Genomic DNA, 16,766 nt, shown 5'->3' on the forward strand with positions numbered 1-16,766 from the left:
TATAAAAAAATCGTTAGAGCATGAGAATCCAAGTTTCTTGAATTAAAAACGAGATTTTAAATAAATTTTACCATATTACTCTCATTAAATCCTTTTATATGATAAATAATTATTCTTAACCTTTTTAAAAAGATATCGTATAACTCTTTCATTTTTAAGAAATATTTACGATAAAGCAAACATATTTGAGCCATTTTTATATATCATAATGATTTATATTCATGTGAAGTGAAATTTTAAATGTGAAAACCATTCCACTGAAAAAAATAATAATCTCAAAGAACAACATCACCATCCCTGTAATGTTTTTTTCTGAACAACGTGAAAGGCAAAGGAAAAGTGAATGGAAACATGAAACTAATGCTATGATAATAAAAAAAGTGTCCTATGTTTTATTAATGAAATAATGAGAGAAAAGTTTAAATGATTCTTCATTATTCATTTTTGGAATGATCCAAAGACAAGAAAAATCTGAAAGAGAGTCACCACCATGATACCCCTCTGGAAGTGGATAACAAGAAAAACATCTCTCAACACAGAAAACAGAGCAATGGAAAAGCTTTGGAAGTTAAGTTATGAATTTTAACTACTTTTCTTACCCAGTGTCTCACCAGAAAACTTTTGTTTCGGACATGCATGCTCCTCTGCAAAAACATGTCACATGTGATCTTGCTTCCTCAAAGAATAAAAAGTTGTCTCTATTTCTATTTTTTTTTTCATCTTTGTGTTCAAAGCAAAGCCAGCAGGGAGAAACATACGCAGGTCAACACCAACAAAGAGAAAAACCATGAATACAAAAATATTCACAAAACAATAACAACAGTGAAAAGAAAAGTTAACTTTCACTCACGTGCTCTACAGTTCATCATCTTCTTGCTCTTCCCTCGCACCCATTACTCTCTTCTCTCTCTCCTTTTTTTTCTTTAATTTAACTGCATAGATAAATAAAAAATAATAATAGTTCAGACTTTATATTTTGAGTTATAGAATTTTGCTGAACAGTGTTTTCCAAGGTATGTGTAACTACCAGCTTGGCCTTTAGTCTTTTTGGATAATAAATAAATCATGTTATCCATTATCCATAAATTAGATACTCCAAAAGGGGTTTGTATAATTAACATAACTTTTCTTCTATTGCTAGAGACCACAAACTAACTTCCATGGCTTCAGGCTGCAGGTTTCGTTTGCGAAGGAAAAGGTAATAAAAATATATAAAATCCATGTTTTTTTTTTAATAATGATGGATCATGAAATGAGGTCTCTCAATTCTCTAGAACCTTCTTCATCCGTATCCATGGATGATAGCCAATGATTCATCCACCATGAGTTGAAGACTGAGGAATAAAAAACTTTCTACTTTATAATATTTGTAGAGAATGAAAACAACCCATAAAATAGAGAAAGTGGATGCGTAGATCCAATCACCAGAACTTGGTTTCCTCATATACCCACCCACCAAACCAAACCAAACACAACCACTTAACGCTCTTAACCAAATAAAACCCAAAATCTTAAAATTAACATCAATAAATGTGTTCGACTCATTGAACGTTGTTGAGACTGGTGCCTATTTGCACTGTTGCACGTCGTCCTCTAACAACAGAAAAAAAAAAAAAAAAAGTTATTCCACCCGATCTTCGGAACCAAACCCTAGTAACGAATGATTTTCAAAGGTGATGTTCTGCTCCAAGACCTATCGTCTACGAGCACAACAAAAATAAATTTGACGAAATGCAAATTGCACCCATCCAAAAAACATTGCGACCTCCCCACCGGAGAATACCACAAAACTTGCTATAAATAAGACGACCCATGAAACAATTTATTTAGCACTCTATTGTGGCAGTGCAATTGCGAAACCCCAAAGCCTTAGCCGAAAATGGACAACAACTAAAAAAGCCGTAGCAAATCATAAAAACAAAACCAACAACATAAAAAACGTGTTTCCATAGACATAGACATAGACATAGTGACATGTTGTGGCTCCAAAATTGTTGGAAGAAAGGATGGGAAATTTGGTGATCCAGTTCCCTCTGCTAACAAGAATGAGTGGTATTGACCAAAAATGGTACACATGAAAGGCAAGCAGAGTGTGATGACGAAGCTCATGGCTAGGAAGAAGAAATTAAGCGCTCCTAACACGCAAAGCGCAAGTTAGCATCTGGCCCATCAAGTAAACTACATAACAACATATGAACACACTCAAGATAACGCCGCGACTTCTCCTCTCTCTTCTCTCTAGTGCTACTCTGCCACCCCCTTCCTTGTTCCTCTCTCTAAAAATTTCCTAAATTAAACACAACACCGTCCTATGTAACAATTTTTATTTGTCCAGTCCCACATAATACAAATTACATTGCAAATTGTCTAACAAAAAAAGTGTTTGCCTTCCTCTTCTCTTCTGAACCTCTCTCTCTCTCTCTCCCCCACTCAGAGATCCCTCTTTTCTTCTTCTTTGCTCATTCGATCTTCTCGATCAGCTTCTCCGACATTCTCGCACTCAATTTTTTCACTTTCTATTACCCTCCTCGCGTCTCTATCCGCGGAATTCGGCTTTCCTTCGCGCTTCACTGGTTGCTCTGTTTCTTGGAATTCAATTCGGGATTAGGGTTTATGGGGTGCCTCTCGCGTTTGGCCTTGCCACTGAAATTTTCCTTTCTGAGGTTCTAGAAGTTGGGATTTTGACATCGTTCGTGGCTTCAATTTAATGCGGGCGTCGTGATTTCTTCCCGCAGCGAGAGCCATGATTATCAAGCGGAACTTGAAATCCCAAATGCCGAATCTGAAACGGGTCAAACTCGGTGACTCGGTGGGCGAGGACGACGATTGTTCCTACGCTCGAAAGAAGAGAAAGACCAACGGTTACTACCCTCTGAACCTTCTTGGCGACGTGATTCCGGTGAGTCTTCACGGACTGTTAGGCGCCAGCGTGTCGGAGAAGGGGTTCTCTGCGACGTGGTGCACGCAGGTTTCGTGCAACGGAGTGGAATCGAACGCGAAAAACAACGTCGTTGTGGAAGCGAAGAAGAAGAGCGAGGTTCAGCGGCCACCTCTGGTTAGGACTTCGAGGGGGCGAGTTCAGGTTCTGCCTTCGCGGTTCAACGACTCTGTTATTGATAATTGGAGGAAAGAGAGCAAGAGTAGTAGCGGCTTGCGTGATGGTGATTACGATGATGAGTTTGAATGCAAGAAGGACAAGCTTGGCTTCAGGGCACCCAAGGTTTGCAGTAATCAGAAGAAGGGGAAAAACGAGGAGAAAACGGGTTCCAAGACTCGTAAGTACTCCGCATTGTGCAAGAGTTATGAGAGGAGCAAGTGTTCGAGTTTGCCTGGTGGTGGGGCATTGGCCTTGGGGCATGGTGGGATGGTGGTTGAAGAAGACGAGAGGGGAAGGTTTTTGGAGGTGGAAGGAATTGGTTTGATGGGTTTGAAGGAGAATAATGGGGAGCGGAGAAATGGGTTGTTTGGGCCAGAAGATTTTTATGCAGGTGATATAGTGTGGGCCAAAGCTGGGAGAAAGGAACCTTTTTGGCCTGCCATTGTTATTGATCCTACGACTCAGGCACCTGAGTTGGTTCTTAGGTCTTGTATAGCTGATGCAGCTTGTGTCATGTTTCTTGGGTACGCGGGGAATGAGAATCAAAGGGTATGTATTATGCAATGTGTAACTGCGTATGAATAACTATTTCCTGTATGGAGAAACTTGTTGAGTATTTATTGTGTTTTTGGTGATTTGGGCAGGACTATGCATGGGTGAAGGATGGGATGATTTTTCCATTTGTGGATTATGTGGACAGGTGTGGAGTTACTGTTGGTTATTTTTGTTTGCTTGTTTAAGTTAGCCACTTTTCTTTGTGGAAGGGCTTTTGGTTACTAGGCGTGATGTTTCTTGGTTTAGGTTTCAGGGGCAGTCTGAGTTGAGTTTCTATAACCCTTCTGACTTCCAAATGGCAATAGAGGAGGCATTTTTGGCGGAGAGGGGTTTCACAGAGAAGTTGATAGCAGATATAAATACAGCAGCTACTACCAATGGTTATGATGATTCTATTCTGAAAGCCTTTCAGGAGGTCACTCGTTCAAACCATTATGCAGGATATCGTTTTTTGAACCAGGTAAGTCAACTACAGGGCTTCTTCTTCTTTTTCCACCAATTTAGGAACTGCATGGCTGATTGGCTGTTAAACACATGCTGCATTCTATTTAGGACACTTGAGGAAAGCTAATGCCATCTCCATCCCTATAAGAATTAAGAAAGTTGGTTAATGTAGTTAAAAGCTTTAAATTGCTTAACAATTTGTATTCTTTTTTCAAATTTTCACCAAGATTATTCGTCTTATCATTTCACCCTTTCTACTTAATTGTCTTGAACTTAATTAATTAATGCACACTAGTCATTTTGTCTATCTTCACAATAGAGAGGAAGAGTTTATTTTAATTATTACTTGCAACATCATCTCCCTCCACTTTTCTTATCTCTATTTTAAGGTTTTTATGTAGAAAGATTCATAATCTTAATAAAATAGTATGAAGTTTTTTATTTTACCCTTTTTTTTTCATTTTTACAACACATTAGGTGGATAAATCAAATTAATTAAAAAACATAAATGTTAAGTAAGGGCATAATTGACAATGAGTAATTAATATTATCTTAAATAAATTTTGAAAATAATAGAAAATAGAAACAAAAGTTTTTGTATAATCTGGTAGTTAGGTGAGAAGGAATATTGTTTACAGCTGAGTACAGACATTGTAAAGTAATTAGGGGTGTTTTGATGAATAAAAATATAATTAATGCATGAAACAATTTTAAGAAGAACGTAAAAATAAAGTACAAGAAAAATTTCAAGAGTCTGTATATACAGGAATAGAGGTAATAAATGATAATATATCTCCCCATGTCCCATAGTAAGTGTCTACTAAGAAGAAAAGATAAGTCTTAAACTAATTACATTATCATTTTGGTTTTGCAATGTAATACGGAGTATCAATTACAGTACTTTTTTCAATTATACCACTAATAATGTTTTTTAGAATATTGTTGTGCTGCCACATTGATTTCCGTAAAACGGATTAATAATGAGGTTAATTTTGTGAAATTTCTACACTCTTTCATCTACAGTAATATTTATTTGCAGTTTTGGTCTGTGTAAAAAAACTTAGGATGACTCATTTGCACTCATTATGGGGGATACCGAGTACTTAGTTTGGCTCTGGAAATTGACTCTGGCACTGTTAGTTTTTTGTCATTTGTACGCCCAAAACTGACTTGGCATGCTTTTTCTGTAAGCTTTGATTGTGTAATTAGTACTCTGTATAAGTGACGAATTCTGCCAAGTTCAATGGTACATTGATTTGAATTCCATTGCAGGATTTATTTGATAAGAAAGAGACACGGCCCTGTGAAGCCTGTGGGTTGAGCCTTCCTTACAAGATGTTAAAGAAAACAAGGGATTCAAGGCCCGGTGGCCAATTCCTATGTAGAACATGTGCTAGGGTTTGTATATTTTCTATTTTCTTCCAACAGATTGTATTTAGGTCTGGAACAAAAACATCATAATTGAAGTTCTGGACTTGTTTAGCATTTTTTTCAGTCTTTTTAATCACCTTCTTCTGCAGTTAACAAAATCAAAGCATTATTGTGGCATATGCAAGAAGGTCTGGAATCATTCAGATAGTGGAAGTTGGGTAAATAGCTAAATCCTGTTAACTAATTAAGGTTACTCTTTTCTGCTCAAAAGACTATATTGCTTAGTATTAACCTTGTCCTTTACCTTTGCGAATATCCCCTCCAAATTAGGTGCGCTGTGATGGATGCAAAGTGTGGGTGCATGCAGAATGTGACAAAATTTCTAGCAACCTTTTCAAGGTTTACCCATTACTTGATATCTTGATATTGCCACTTGTCAGCATTTGAAGCTCATAGAGACATTTTGGTTTTTGCTGATTGGTTTATTCTCTTTTTTTTTCCGTAGAATCTTGAAGGCACCGATTATTACTGCCCTACTTGCAAAGCCAAGTTTGATTTTGAGTTATCTGATTCAGAAAAACCACATCCAAAAGTCAAGTAAGACTATACTTGTCCTCTTATTTATGTCCTCCAACCCTGGCTTTGTGACATAATCTTAACTACTTCATTTAAAGCTCTCATGAAGCCTATCCGTTGTTATTCAAGTTCATATACCAATTTAGAATATTTGTATTTGGTAAGAGGAGTGACACTTTTTTCTATTGGGTAAAATTTATGTGAGGCCCATTAAATCATTGCCTATTTAGTGGGACTGGAATGAAATTTCCCTATAAGGAGTGTCTCCAGGAAATTGTTGTAGCACTTCAGAAAAAAATGTTTTAGATTATTTGTATTGTATCGTTTCTAACTGTAGTGGATGCTCTGATGCAGGTGGAACAAAAACAACGGGCAGCTAGTGCTTCCAAATAGGGTCACTGTTCTCTGCAATGGTGTGGAAGGTGTATATTTTCCAAGCCTTCATTCGTAAGCACGAAGTCCTTCAGAAGAATTTGGCATTTTTTTATCTGTCCTCTGTTGTGACAATCATAGTTTTACTAATTTATTGATTTTTAAAACTTCTTTAATCATTTTTCACTAGTAATTAGTTATAATTAAAGGATGTTGTAAGTAGTAATATATTATTGCCTCTTTCAAGCAATTAATACCTATCTGATATAAACTCATTTTGTGATTTTGCTTTAGAGGGAAAATGCAGCTTTAGTTTGCGAGTGAAATTGTTTTCTGCTAAAAAGGAATGACAGTGGTTGGAACTTATACGAATATTCTTGCTTATGTTCTTCTATTGTAGTTCTTTAAGAGTTGATACTCTTATAAAAAATTATGTCAAAGAATATTCTTATTTTCACTCATAACCCTTGGAAGAATTCCAACTTTTCATCCATTTGTACACTGATCAAATTTCCACCAACATTTGTGCTAGATAACAATACTAGATGTAGTTAGTTTTAGTCATGCTTAAGGCGCTAGCACAGCTTTTGTAAAATATAAAGTAGCTTTTCGTTCAAACATCTTATATTGACATTACAATGTTCCAAATTCACCACTGCCAATTTTGAATGTCTGTTGTTATTAATTCTAGATTGGAAAATGATTAATTTCTTCTCTTCATTTTTTTGGTTATGATGTGTGTTTGTCTCTTTCAGAGTTGTGTGCAAGTGTGGGTTTTGTGGGGCAGAAAAGCAAGCACTTAGTGAATGGGAACGACACACAGGTTCTAAATCAAGAAATTGGAGAACAAGCATTAGGGTAAAAGACTCCATGCTACCTCTGGAACAATGGGTTTGTATACGACTATTATTTAATTTTAATAATATTCCCTTGTCTCTTTGTGCTGAAAATATACTAATTAGTGGTCATTTTAGTCCATTAAGATTGTTCAAGTTTCAACCACCCTCTTTTATATATTTAATATACTTAGGGGCTTATTATATGTAAGTAGACCACGGTATTCTTGTTCCAATTATTACCAATGAAGTTTTTTCCATCTTATGAATTAGTTCTTATTTGATTTTGTATTCTTTAGTGTTAAAATGCTAATGAAGTAATAATGCTCTATAGAAATTGAGAATCTGAGAACACATAATATTGGTTTGTGTTTTTCTTGGGGAGGAGGGGAGGTGAAGGTCTTTGTTCTTAAAGACATAATGTGCGGAACTAATACAATGCTGTTTGACTTCTCAGATGCTGCAGTTGGCAGAATTTCATGCTATTGCTCAAGTTCCTGCCAAACCTAAGAAACCTTCTCTAAAAGAAAGAAAGCAGAAGTTGCTTACCTTCTTGCAAGGTGACCTTTTACTCATTCTGTTTGCATACAACTTTTCATTTTGATGAGTTTGCCATATGAAATTCTCATAGTGATAATTGTACTGCAAACTATTTCTTTAACAGAGAAGTATGAACCTGTTTATGCTAAGTGGACTACAGAACGCTGTGCTGTTTGTAGATGGGTTGAAGACTGGGACTATAACAAAATTATCATTTGCAACAGGTAATGTAACAGTTTCAGTTCTTCTTTTTTTCATTTGGTCAATATTCAACCCATGAAGTGATAGGGATTCAAGATGCTGCATCTATCTACAGATATTATAGCCAATAATGATTTAACTCAGATTTAATTTTCTCTGTATTATAAAATATCATAAAGCAAAAATATCAATATTCTCCTCACTTCATGATTTCAATTATATGTACAGCAGCTTAACATTCTGAGTAATCATTGTTACAGCCTTGTCATTGATGTATATAGGTCTGGCCTGCCAGTGAAACTATTTTTTCCATAAAACCAAACATCTTTTTCTTATGGTTGCTTAAATTGTGAAGCAAGAATTTTTCGTTACACTATGTCCACTATATGTATGCATGATGAATTCCATTGCGATTAAACACAAATAAATTATATATTTTGCAGATGTCAAATAGCTGTTCATCAAGAATGCTATGGAGCAAGAAATGTGCAAGATTTTACATCTTGGGTTTGTAAGGCTTGCGAAACGCCTCACATCAAGCGGGAGTGTTGTCTTTGTCCTGTAAAAGGTATGTCTTTGACAATGTTTCAAATGTCCTTCGTGATATTTGGAAGTGTCCTGCCTAATTTTTTTTAACCTCGTGTGTTCATATAAATCAACTTGGTCTTATCTAAGAATACCTTTTACCTTTTACCCTTTACCATGAGTTTACATTATCACCCATTGATGTAAGCTCTATTTTTGGAATTATGCAACTTGATTCTTTTAACCTATATACACCTGTCATCAATTTTACTTATCATGGCTGAGAATTGCCCCTCATTTGACTATTTAATTGTTTTGGCACAACATAAATATTTATGCAACCAGAAGCTCTGCCGATATGTTTTTATCTTTGTTTTGATGACAAGAATTTTATGCTCTTAAACTATTTTTGGACTTCCAGGTGGTGCTCTGAAGCCAACTGATGTTGATACATTATGGGTTCATGTAACTTGTGCTTGGTTTCGACCTGAAGTCTCTTTTGCTAGTGATGAGAAGATGGAGCCTGCTTTGGGTATTCTAAGTATTCCATCAAATTCTTTTGTGAAGGTGGGTATATGATAATATGATACAAAAACTTTCCCCTGATAATGTTAGTCATCAGTTGAAGTGGATTTATTCTTTTGCATATCCCACAAAGTGAAAATTTCTTCTCACCACTTTGAAAAACTGGAAGAGTGTCTATTTGATTTGACTATTTTATCATTGCGTGTGGTATAAAGAAAATGGTCTAGTCTTTGAGTTACTTTATATTTTATAATTTAGATATCTCTTGTTGAGAATGAACCTTGGCACAACTTTAAGGTTGCTTCAGTGTGACCTTGGAATCCTAGAAAGTCTATATTCGCTTGCAAAAGTAAGCCTATGTGTAACTAGCCTCCAAACTCCATTTGGTGGGAGCCTCTTGCATTGGGTTTCCTTTTGATGTCTCTTTGTCCTCTCTTACAAATGTACTCTAAAGTCTGCGTTACTTGCATTTTCAGATTTGTGTTATTTGCAAGCAAATTCATGGCTCGTGTACACAATGTTGCAAGTGTTCTACTTATTTCCATGCCATGTGTGCATCAAGGGCCGGTTATCGAATGGAGGTGAGAGTTCGCTCAATTGAATAGGCTTGCTTATCTTGTAATTTGAATCTTTCTTTTAATTTTAAGCAAGTTCAATACCAAATTTCAATTTACTTCCCTGTTTTAATTAAACCTATATGACTTAAGCTTTGAGCGTATGAGTTGATAACTCATTACCATTACTGACCAGTCTCCTTCTGAAAAAAAAACAGTCTCCTTCTTAGAACATGCATTTTCAGATTGGACTATACTAAGAATAAAAGACACCAATTTCATATTACAAGAAGAATTACAAGGATATATTATTGATTTGGTCCATTGGCATCAATTAATCCATGTAGCTGAACCATATCTAGTGAGATAAGACTTGATTGTTGTTATACTGTTAGACCTCAGAAGGAGGAGAGGACATGGAAAGTGTACATTAAGGATAAATGAAAACAGTTGGGGTTGTTACAACAGTTGCATGCTCAGTAATTGTGAAATAATTTTATCAGAGAACTCAGTTGGGAAGGGTCAATCCTTGTAAAGGAGAATTACCCTTGTTCATTTATTGTTCTGATAACAGAATCATTTACTATCTTCTCTTCTGTTTTTTTTTTTTTTAATTTTCTATTCTGCATTCTATTTAGATTGTTGGGTTATAGAGCCCTAACACATTCTGAGTGTTTAATCTGGGACACTTTTATTAAACTTCTCTCCATTAAATGCAGTTGCATTGTTTAGAGAAAAATGGCAGGCAGACAACAAAAATGGTCTCTTATTGTGCTTACCATAGGTATGTGATCCTCAATTATGACTAAGAAAGATTAATCATCCTCCTTTGCCCCTTGCCCCTTGCTACCATGTTCTTTGTAGGCTTTGCTATTCCACAACAATTGTCTTTTTTAATTACAAAGTATAGGGTTATCTGAAATCTTCTTATCTTAGTTTCAGCCTTTCATCTTAATCATGTCTATTTTTTTTGCAGGGCTCCCAATCCAGATACTGTTTTGATTATGCAAACCCCTCTCGGGGTCATTTCAACCAAAAGCCTTCTCCAAACTAAGAAAAAAACTGGTTCAAGGTTAATCTCGTCTAACAGAAGAAAGCAAGATGTCACTCCCATTGATAACGCCGAGCATGAGCCATTTTCTGCTGCTAGGTGCCGTATCTTTCAAAGAACAAACCATACAAAAAAGGTAGATTGGAGAAAATTGTAGTTCATGTTGTTGAATGTTTGTAAGATAGTACTTAAACATCAAACAGGGTCTCTAATATTTATTATATGTTAATTGTCATGTTTCTGTTTCTAGTGAAGGTGTTTTTGTGTTTAAACATTAAAGATATGTTTGCTTTTAATATACCAATATCGAATGTATTTTTCTGACAATTAATACTGCTTCACCAAAATGTACGGGGAGCTGGTGCTAGCATGGATGCAAAGTTGTATGTGGAGTGGAGCGTATTATGAAATATCATGGCTACTGCTTTTCTTGCGTTGATTTCATTCTTTCCATGTTCATCTTTTGGACTCAGTTATCTGCTGTTGCCTCTAAAATTTTCTTTGCAACTTTATAAAATAAAATACTCCGCTTCTAATTTTTATTTCTTCTTGTTATTAGAGAGCTGCGGATGAGGCTGTTTCTCATCAAGTGAGGGGTCACTATCACCATCCTTTAGATGCAATACAGAGTTTAAATACACCCAGAGTAATCCTTTTTACCTTTTGAAATTATATTGGAATTCTTTATGATAAGAGACTTTCTAACTCGTTCTTTTAACTCTAATTTAAGATTTGAACTGTCTCTCCCTCCTTTGTTTCCCTCACGTATTTTTCCTCACCTCTTCCATCAAACAGGTGGTGCTTGAACCCCAGGCATTTTCTTCATTCAGAGAACGCCTTTACTACTTGCAGGTTTTTCTCTTTCTAAGGTGGATTATTTGCTTCAGTAGTCAATTTTCTGACTGTTTTATGGGTACTCTTGTATGATTGCAGAGAACCGAAAATGAACGGGTTTGCTTTGGTAGATCGGGTATACATGGATGGGGCCTCTTTGCACGTAGAAATATTCAAGAAGGAGAAATGGTATGAATGTCATGCTCGAGTATGATAACATTACATAGAACCATAACCTGTTTGCTTGTGTTTATCAATCAACAATTATATTTTTTTTTTTAGTATTATGAAGAAGATCCATAAGGTCTTGGACTACTTTAGCACTTGGAAGTAGCAGAAGTGATATATTCTATTCTATTTTTTGCATGAAACTTTGAAGCACATAAACGGGTACCCTTTCGAAAACCATCATTACTACCTAATAGAGTTATAGAATTAAACCTCTGATTGTGGGACTAAACTCAACAATATGTAACAGAATTAGCCACTTTGTTAATGTGGCAAATGTCACTCAGTTTTACCAAAACTGAGGTTTTACTCTATTGCAACCAAGTCCTGTCCTGCAAAGAATACCCATTTCCAAAGCCGCTTTCTTTGGATTTGTCAACCAGTATTGACATGTAGTGAAGAATATAGTATCTTAGGCGCCTGTTTGATTGTAGGAAACATTCTATTTCATAAGTAAATAGAAAAGTTCCCCTTTGTTTTTTCTATTTTCATAAATTTGTACAAAATATGGTGGTAATGCTGACATTTTCGCAATTATTTTTAAAAAACGAGAAATGCAAACAGAAAGTGTTGGCTAATACTAACGAACCCTTTACAAGCTTTGGTTTTCTTGAGTATTTAAAAAGCATTTAATTACCATCTCTTTTGCCTTTTTTTTCCCCTTGTGGTTTTGGTTCTGAGATTCTTCTGAGCTGGTTCCTGCTTCAGATGTTTGCAAAATATATCATTCATTGCTTTCATTATGATTCTAACATTAGCAGATACATAAAATGATTCCCCTTGGATCCTTTATGTTTTCTGAGCTTTCCATGTGCAACCTTTATCTCTTGCAATAGTGAGCATGATTTTAATCTTAAGCAGGTTCTTGAATATCGTGGTGAACAAGTAAGACGTAGCATTGCAGATTTGAGGGAGGCACGCTATAGATTAGAAGGCAAAGATTGTTATGTGAGTTAATTCTCCTATGTCCTCCTATTAATACAATCACATTGATCATCATATTATTTGTATGTTGTGTTATTAAACTAAAATGCCCTACTCTTGTATTGGCAGCTGTTTAAGATAAGTGAAGAAGTGGTAGTAGATGCCACTGATAAAGGGAATATAGCACGGCTGATTAATCATTCTGTGAGTCAACTTATCTTGAATTGACATTTTATGTACATCATTTTTCTCTGATTCTCAATACTGGATAGTCATCTGATCTGTTCTCTTGTTCATGTTCTTACAGTGCATGCCAAATTGCTATGCAAGAATCATGAGTGTCGGTGATGATGAGAGCCGGATTGTTCTCATTGCTAAGACTATAGTGTCTTCCGGCGACGAGTTAACGTATGTCTCGTCCCCTTTATGCGTGTGTGCATGTGTGTATGCGTGAATGTTATAGGGTGCATGTGCATGTTCTTTATAGTTGATGCTGATTGTTTTGGTTTGAACAGGTATGACTACTTGTTTGATCCCGATGAGCCAGATGAATTCAAAGTCCCCTGCCTTTGTAAAGCTCCAAACTGCCGGAAATTCATGAATTAGGAAGGATTATACATATGAAATGAACATCAGATGACAAGTATTGTTTCTTCTCCGCAAGGAGCACTAACCACATCCCCTATTGTGCAGGGAATCTCACAGTTACACCAAAGCTGTAATTTTTATCAAACCAAAAAGAGAAAAAAAAACACAGGGAGAAAAAAAGGCATAGTTCAGTGTTTTCCTTTTACTCTTTTGCTTTTCTTTGGACATTCATGGAATTCTAATAAAAGCTAGATTTAATAGCTTTTGGCTCTTGGTATCTCTGTAAATGTATAACCCTTTATTACTCTTATTTTTTTTCTCAATTCAATGTTAACCATTTTTTTTTCCTTCATGTACATTTTTTTTTATGTTTTACCAATATAATTGTATCGAAAAATGCTAATAAAAACGTGGGGTGCCTCAAGATGATGTACAATTGATTTAAAAGAAAAATGTGTTTTCCTTCTATGATGTTCTCCTTATAAAAATTAGTATTTTATATGAAATAAAAGTGTATAATTTAAATGTATAAAATGTATCTCATACTCTTTATTTAGTAATTTAGAAATGTAAGTAAAGGACTTAAATTCAATTTAAAAACTTTAAATTCTTGGATAGGTTAGTGCAAATCTTTGAATAAATTTTGTCCATGCCTTTGAAAGCCTTTTTCCTAAGTGATTTCTGAACTAAAAAAATTGAAATTAAAATAAGTTTATTAATTGTAATAAATCGTAATATTCATTAAGGAGTTATTTATATAAATTTATTAATTTAAGCATTATTTAAGAGAGAAGAGAATAGTTAAGAGGGTGAAATTAACAGTTTATTCTAAACATTTTTTCCATTTTTACTTATATTGATTTTTATTTAAATGGCTCCTCTAAACATTACTTTCGGATAAAATAACTTATAGAAAAAGTTGTCCGATGTAAGTGCTCACGATAATATACCATTTTCATTAACGTAATAATACTCTCTTTATACATACCTAAAAACAACAATAAATATACTATACTATTTTAGTAAAATATGTAATATTTTAATGAATACATTGTTTTTATTGAAGCAATGAGTAATATGTGAAAACTGAGAACACGATTAAATTGAAATTTTAAACAAAAAATTGCAATCATTTAGGATAAAGCAAATAATTATCTATTCAGATTAAAGTGAATAAATACATAAAAGATAGGATGATTACAAATTATAATCTAACTTTAAGGAGTTTTTGTTTTTCATTATTATTATGGTCTTGTAGAACCCTAGATATTGTAAAGGCCGTGAATGAGCATCAATTAACAAGTTTGTTTGGTAAGGCTTATTCGACACGATCATGAGGTAAAGCCTTGTAGCAATCAATTGTTAAAGATAGGAACTTGTTAATTCAAAAGAAACAAAGAACAACATGAACATAGATTTGGTCAGTTCGAAGAAACTACCTGGTTAATAATGTTTCTGCACTGATAGATCTGTCTTAGGAGGACCACACTGATAGATCTGTCTCATTCAACTACCACAATTCACTTTACTGTGCTCTGTGTCCCATGTTTACTTCCTAACCAATTTTTCTACTTTGTTTTCTTCTGACTTTTCTATTACTTATCATAGATGATTCATACTTTTTGTTTTATACATCTTTGTACAAGGCATCTTATACATCTTTCCCTTATCTCTTTTATGACAGGTATTTAATTCATGTGATAGGAAAGAAACACTAATCAAAATCTGAAAAACTAGCATTTATGTATTGGTTATCATACCCATACATTGATCTTGAACCTTTGCAAATATCTCCTCCTCGTTTACCTTATCATTATTAAAGATTTGCAAATATCTCCTCCTCGTTTACCTTATCATTATTAAAGATGATGTGATGCTGATCAAAAAAAAAATTAAAGATGATGTGATTACTATGCTCCCAAATATGTCAAATTATTGGAATTCACATTGTTTTCCATATCTGATTGTCCTTTTTATTTAAACAGAGGCCAGAAACTGTTGAAGATGGTGTCAAGAATAAATGGGAGACAGTTTATTCTACTTCATTGCAAATGACACACCTGGAATCAACTACATTAATTCCTATGTGTATTAAATTATCCATAGTTTTCATACTGTTATGAAAGGCTCTCCACTTTACTGATACAACAGATGACTTGGCTTTAATTTTTCATAGCTCTTCAAAAGATTGAGAGATGACCATTTCCTTTAGGCTGCTTCTTCATGCACCTCCATACCTTCTTCTCTCACCTCCATATATTTTCGTAATTCCAAAAATGCCCCTCTGTAATATTCCGGATTACATAATCCGGAAGTCATTTTTTAAATTTGTAATTAGCTTCCGGATTATATAATCCGGAAGTCTTTTTTCATATGCATGATTACTTTCCGGATTACATAATCTGGAAGTCTTTTTTAACTTCCGGATTATGTAATCCGGAAGTCTTTTTTCAAATGCGTTTCCGGATTACATAATCCGGAAGCTATTCTATGGGGGTGGCACAAGAAGGATAAAATTGTATTTTCATGTTGGGTATGGAGGTGCCAGAAGAAGATATGGAGGTACAGGAAGAAACAGTCTTTCCTTTAATGCACCGTCAGTTGCTTGGCCTACAGGCCAAGCCCAAGTCAACCTACTAAAGGACTTCTGAAAGGGGGAAAAGGTACGTTTTGTTAGATATCAGGGATTTTTCACTAAGCACCAGGGCTGACTTGAGCGTCGGAGTGTAATTGCAGGTACCCGCCGACCAAAACACGCAAAGAGAAAGAGAGACGTGAAGAGCATAATAACCAAGTGTGAAGAAGGATCGTGTATCGAAGTGGATTAACATTATTTGGTCCTTCAATATCCATTCAGGTACAGTAACCCTATTTGACCCTGTAATCATGTTCTACCTCTTGTCCGAATTCATGTATCCTCCTCCCTATTCCTGTTGAGATTAACATCTGTTAAGCTTTCCAGTAATTTTGGTACTTGGTTTTCTTCCTATGCAAACCACCTCCTTCTCCATTCAAGTTTCCATTCCAACCTATTTTCATTCCAGCTTCCAGAGACTTTAATGTTTGCCTCCTTTAGAATGGAATTATTATAAAGTCTATATACATTAGAGTTTCCTCACCTATCCACTTATCTTCCTAAAACTTAGTCATTTATCTATTGCCAATTTTATATGAAATATTCTTGTAGAACCAGGTTCCCCTTTCTCCTTCCCCATTAATCATTCTTAGGTTTCTCACTACCATGATTTGTGTTTTATCACTAGTATGGTGTTTAAACTTCTCCACGAACCATAATATAATTTTAAAATATTACTACTGGTTTCACTCTCTTTAATGGTGTGATTGAATTGGGAAGTGGATTTATAGTGATTCAAGAGGAAAGTGTGAAGAAAGTGAGATTGTTTGGATTAAGATAGGTTAAAGTGGATTTGTGAAGAAAGTTTATAGAAGTTTGTGAGTGATGTGATGGTTGTAAGAAATTTTTTAATTTTTTAAAATGTATAAAAGGTAAATTTACAAATTTATTCTGATTTTTAAAAACAATT

General features: G+C 34.9%; 1 protein-coding gene across 1 annotated transcript; it reads left to right on the plus strand.

Annotated features, from left to right (window-relative positions):
* Positions 1-1,859: 1,859 nt before the first annotated feature.
* On the plus strand, positions 1,860-13,573 carry LOC137820670 (histone-lysine N-methyltransferase ATX5). The gene is made up of 23 exons (XM_068624853.1): positions 1,860-3,646; positions 3,742-3,797; positions 3,899-4,112; positions 5,369-5,494; positions 5,617-5,685; positions 5,798-5,866; positions 5,973-6,064; positions 6,398-6,490; positions 7,171-7,306; positions 7,709-7,811; positions 7,916-8,015; positions 8,436-8,560; positions 8,939-9,084; positions 9,519-9,623; positions 10,316-10,380; positions 10,573-10,783; positions 11,207-11,293; positions 11,443-11,499; positions 11,581-11,670; positions 12,571-12,657; positions 12,763-12,837; positions 12,941-13,041; positions 13,149-13,573. Exons 1-23 carry the CDS (start codon positions 2,744-2,746, stop codon positions 13,237-13,239), a joined length of 3,201 nt encoding a protein of 1,066 aa, XP_068480954.1. The 5' UTR covers positions 1,860-2,743; the 3' UTR covers positions 13,240-13,573.
* The last annotated feature ends 3,193 nt before the right edge of the window (positions 13,574-16,766 follow it).

This window comes from Phaseolus vulgaris, chromosome 9 (assembly GCF_000499845.2).
Source record: "Phaseolus vulgaris cultivar G19833 chromosome 9, P. vulgaris v2.0, whole genome shotgun sequence".
Taxonomy (NCBI): Eukaryota; Viridiplantae; Streptophyta; class Magnoliopsida; order Fabales; family Fabaceae; genus Phaseolus; species Phaseolus vulgaris.

Excerpts from the sequence above, each read along its gene's own strand:
- LOC137820670 (XM_068624853.1), top strand. The coding sequence starts at position 2,744 with ATGATTATCAAGCGGAACTTGAAATCCCAAATGCCGAATCTGAAACGG. Across the intron at positions 10,381-10,572 it reads TCTTATTGTGCTTACCATAG|GGCTCCCAATCCAGATACTG; the intron begins GTATGTGATCCT and ends TTTTTTTTGCAG. Across the intron at positions 12,838-12,940 it reads CACGGCTGATTAATCATTCT|TGCATGCCAAATTGCTATGC; the intron begins GTGAGTCAACTT and ends ATGTTCTTACAG.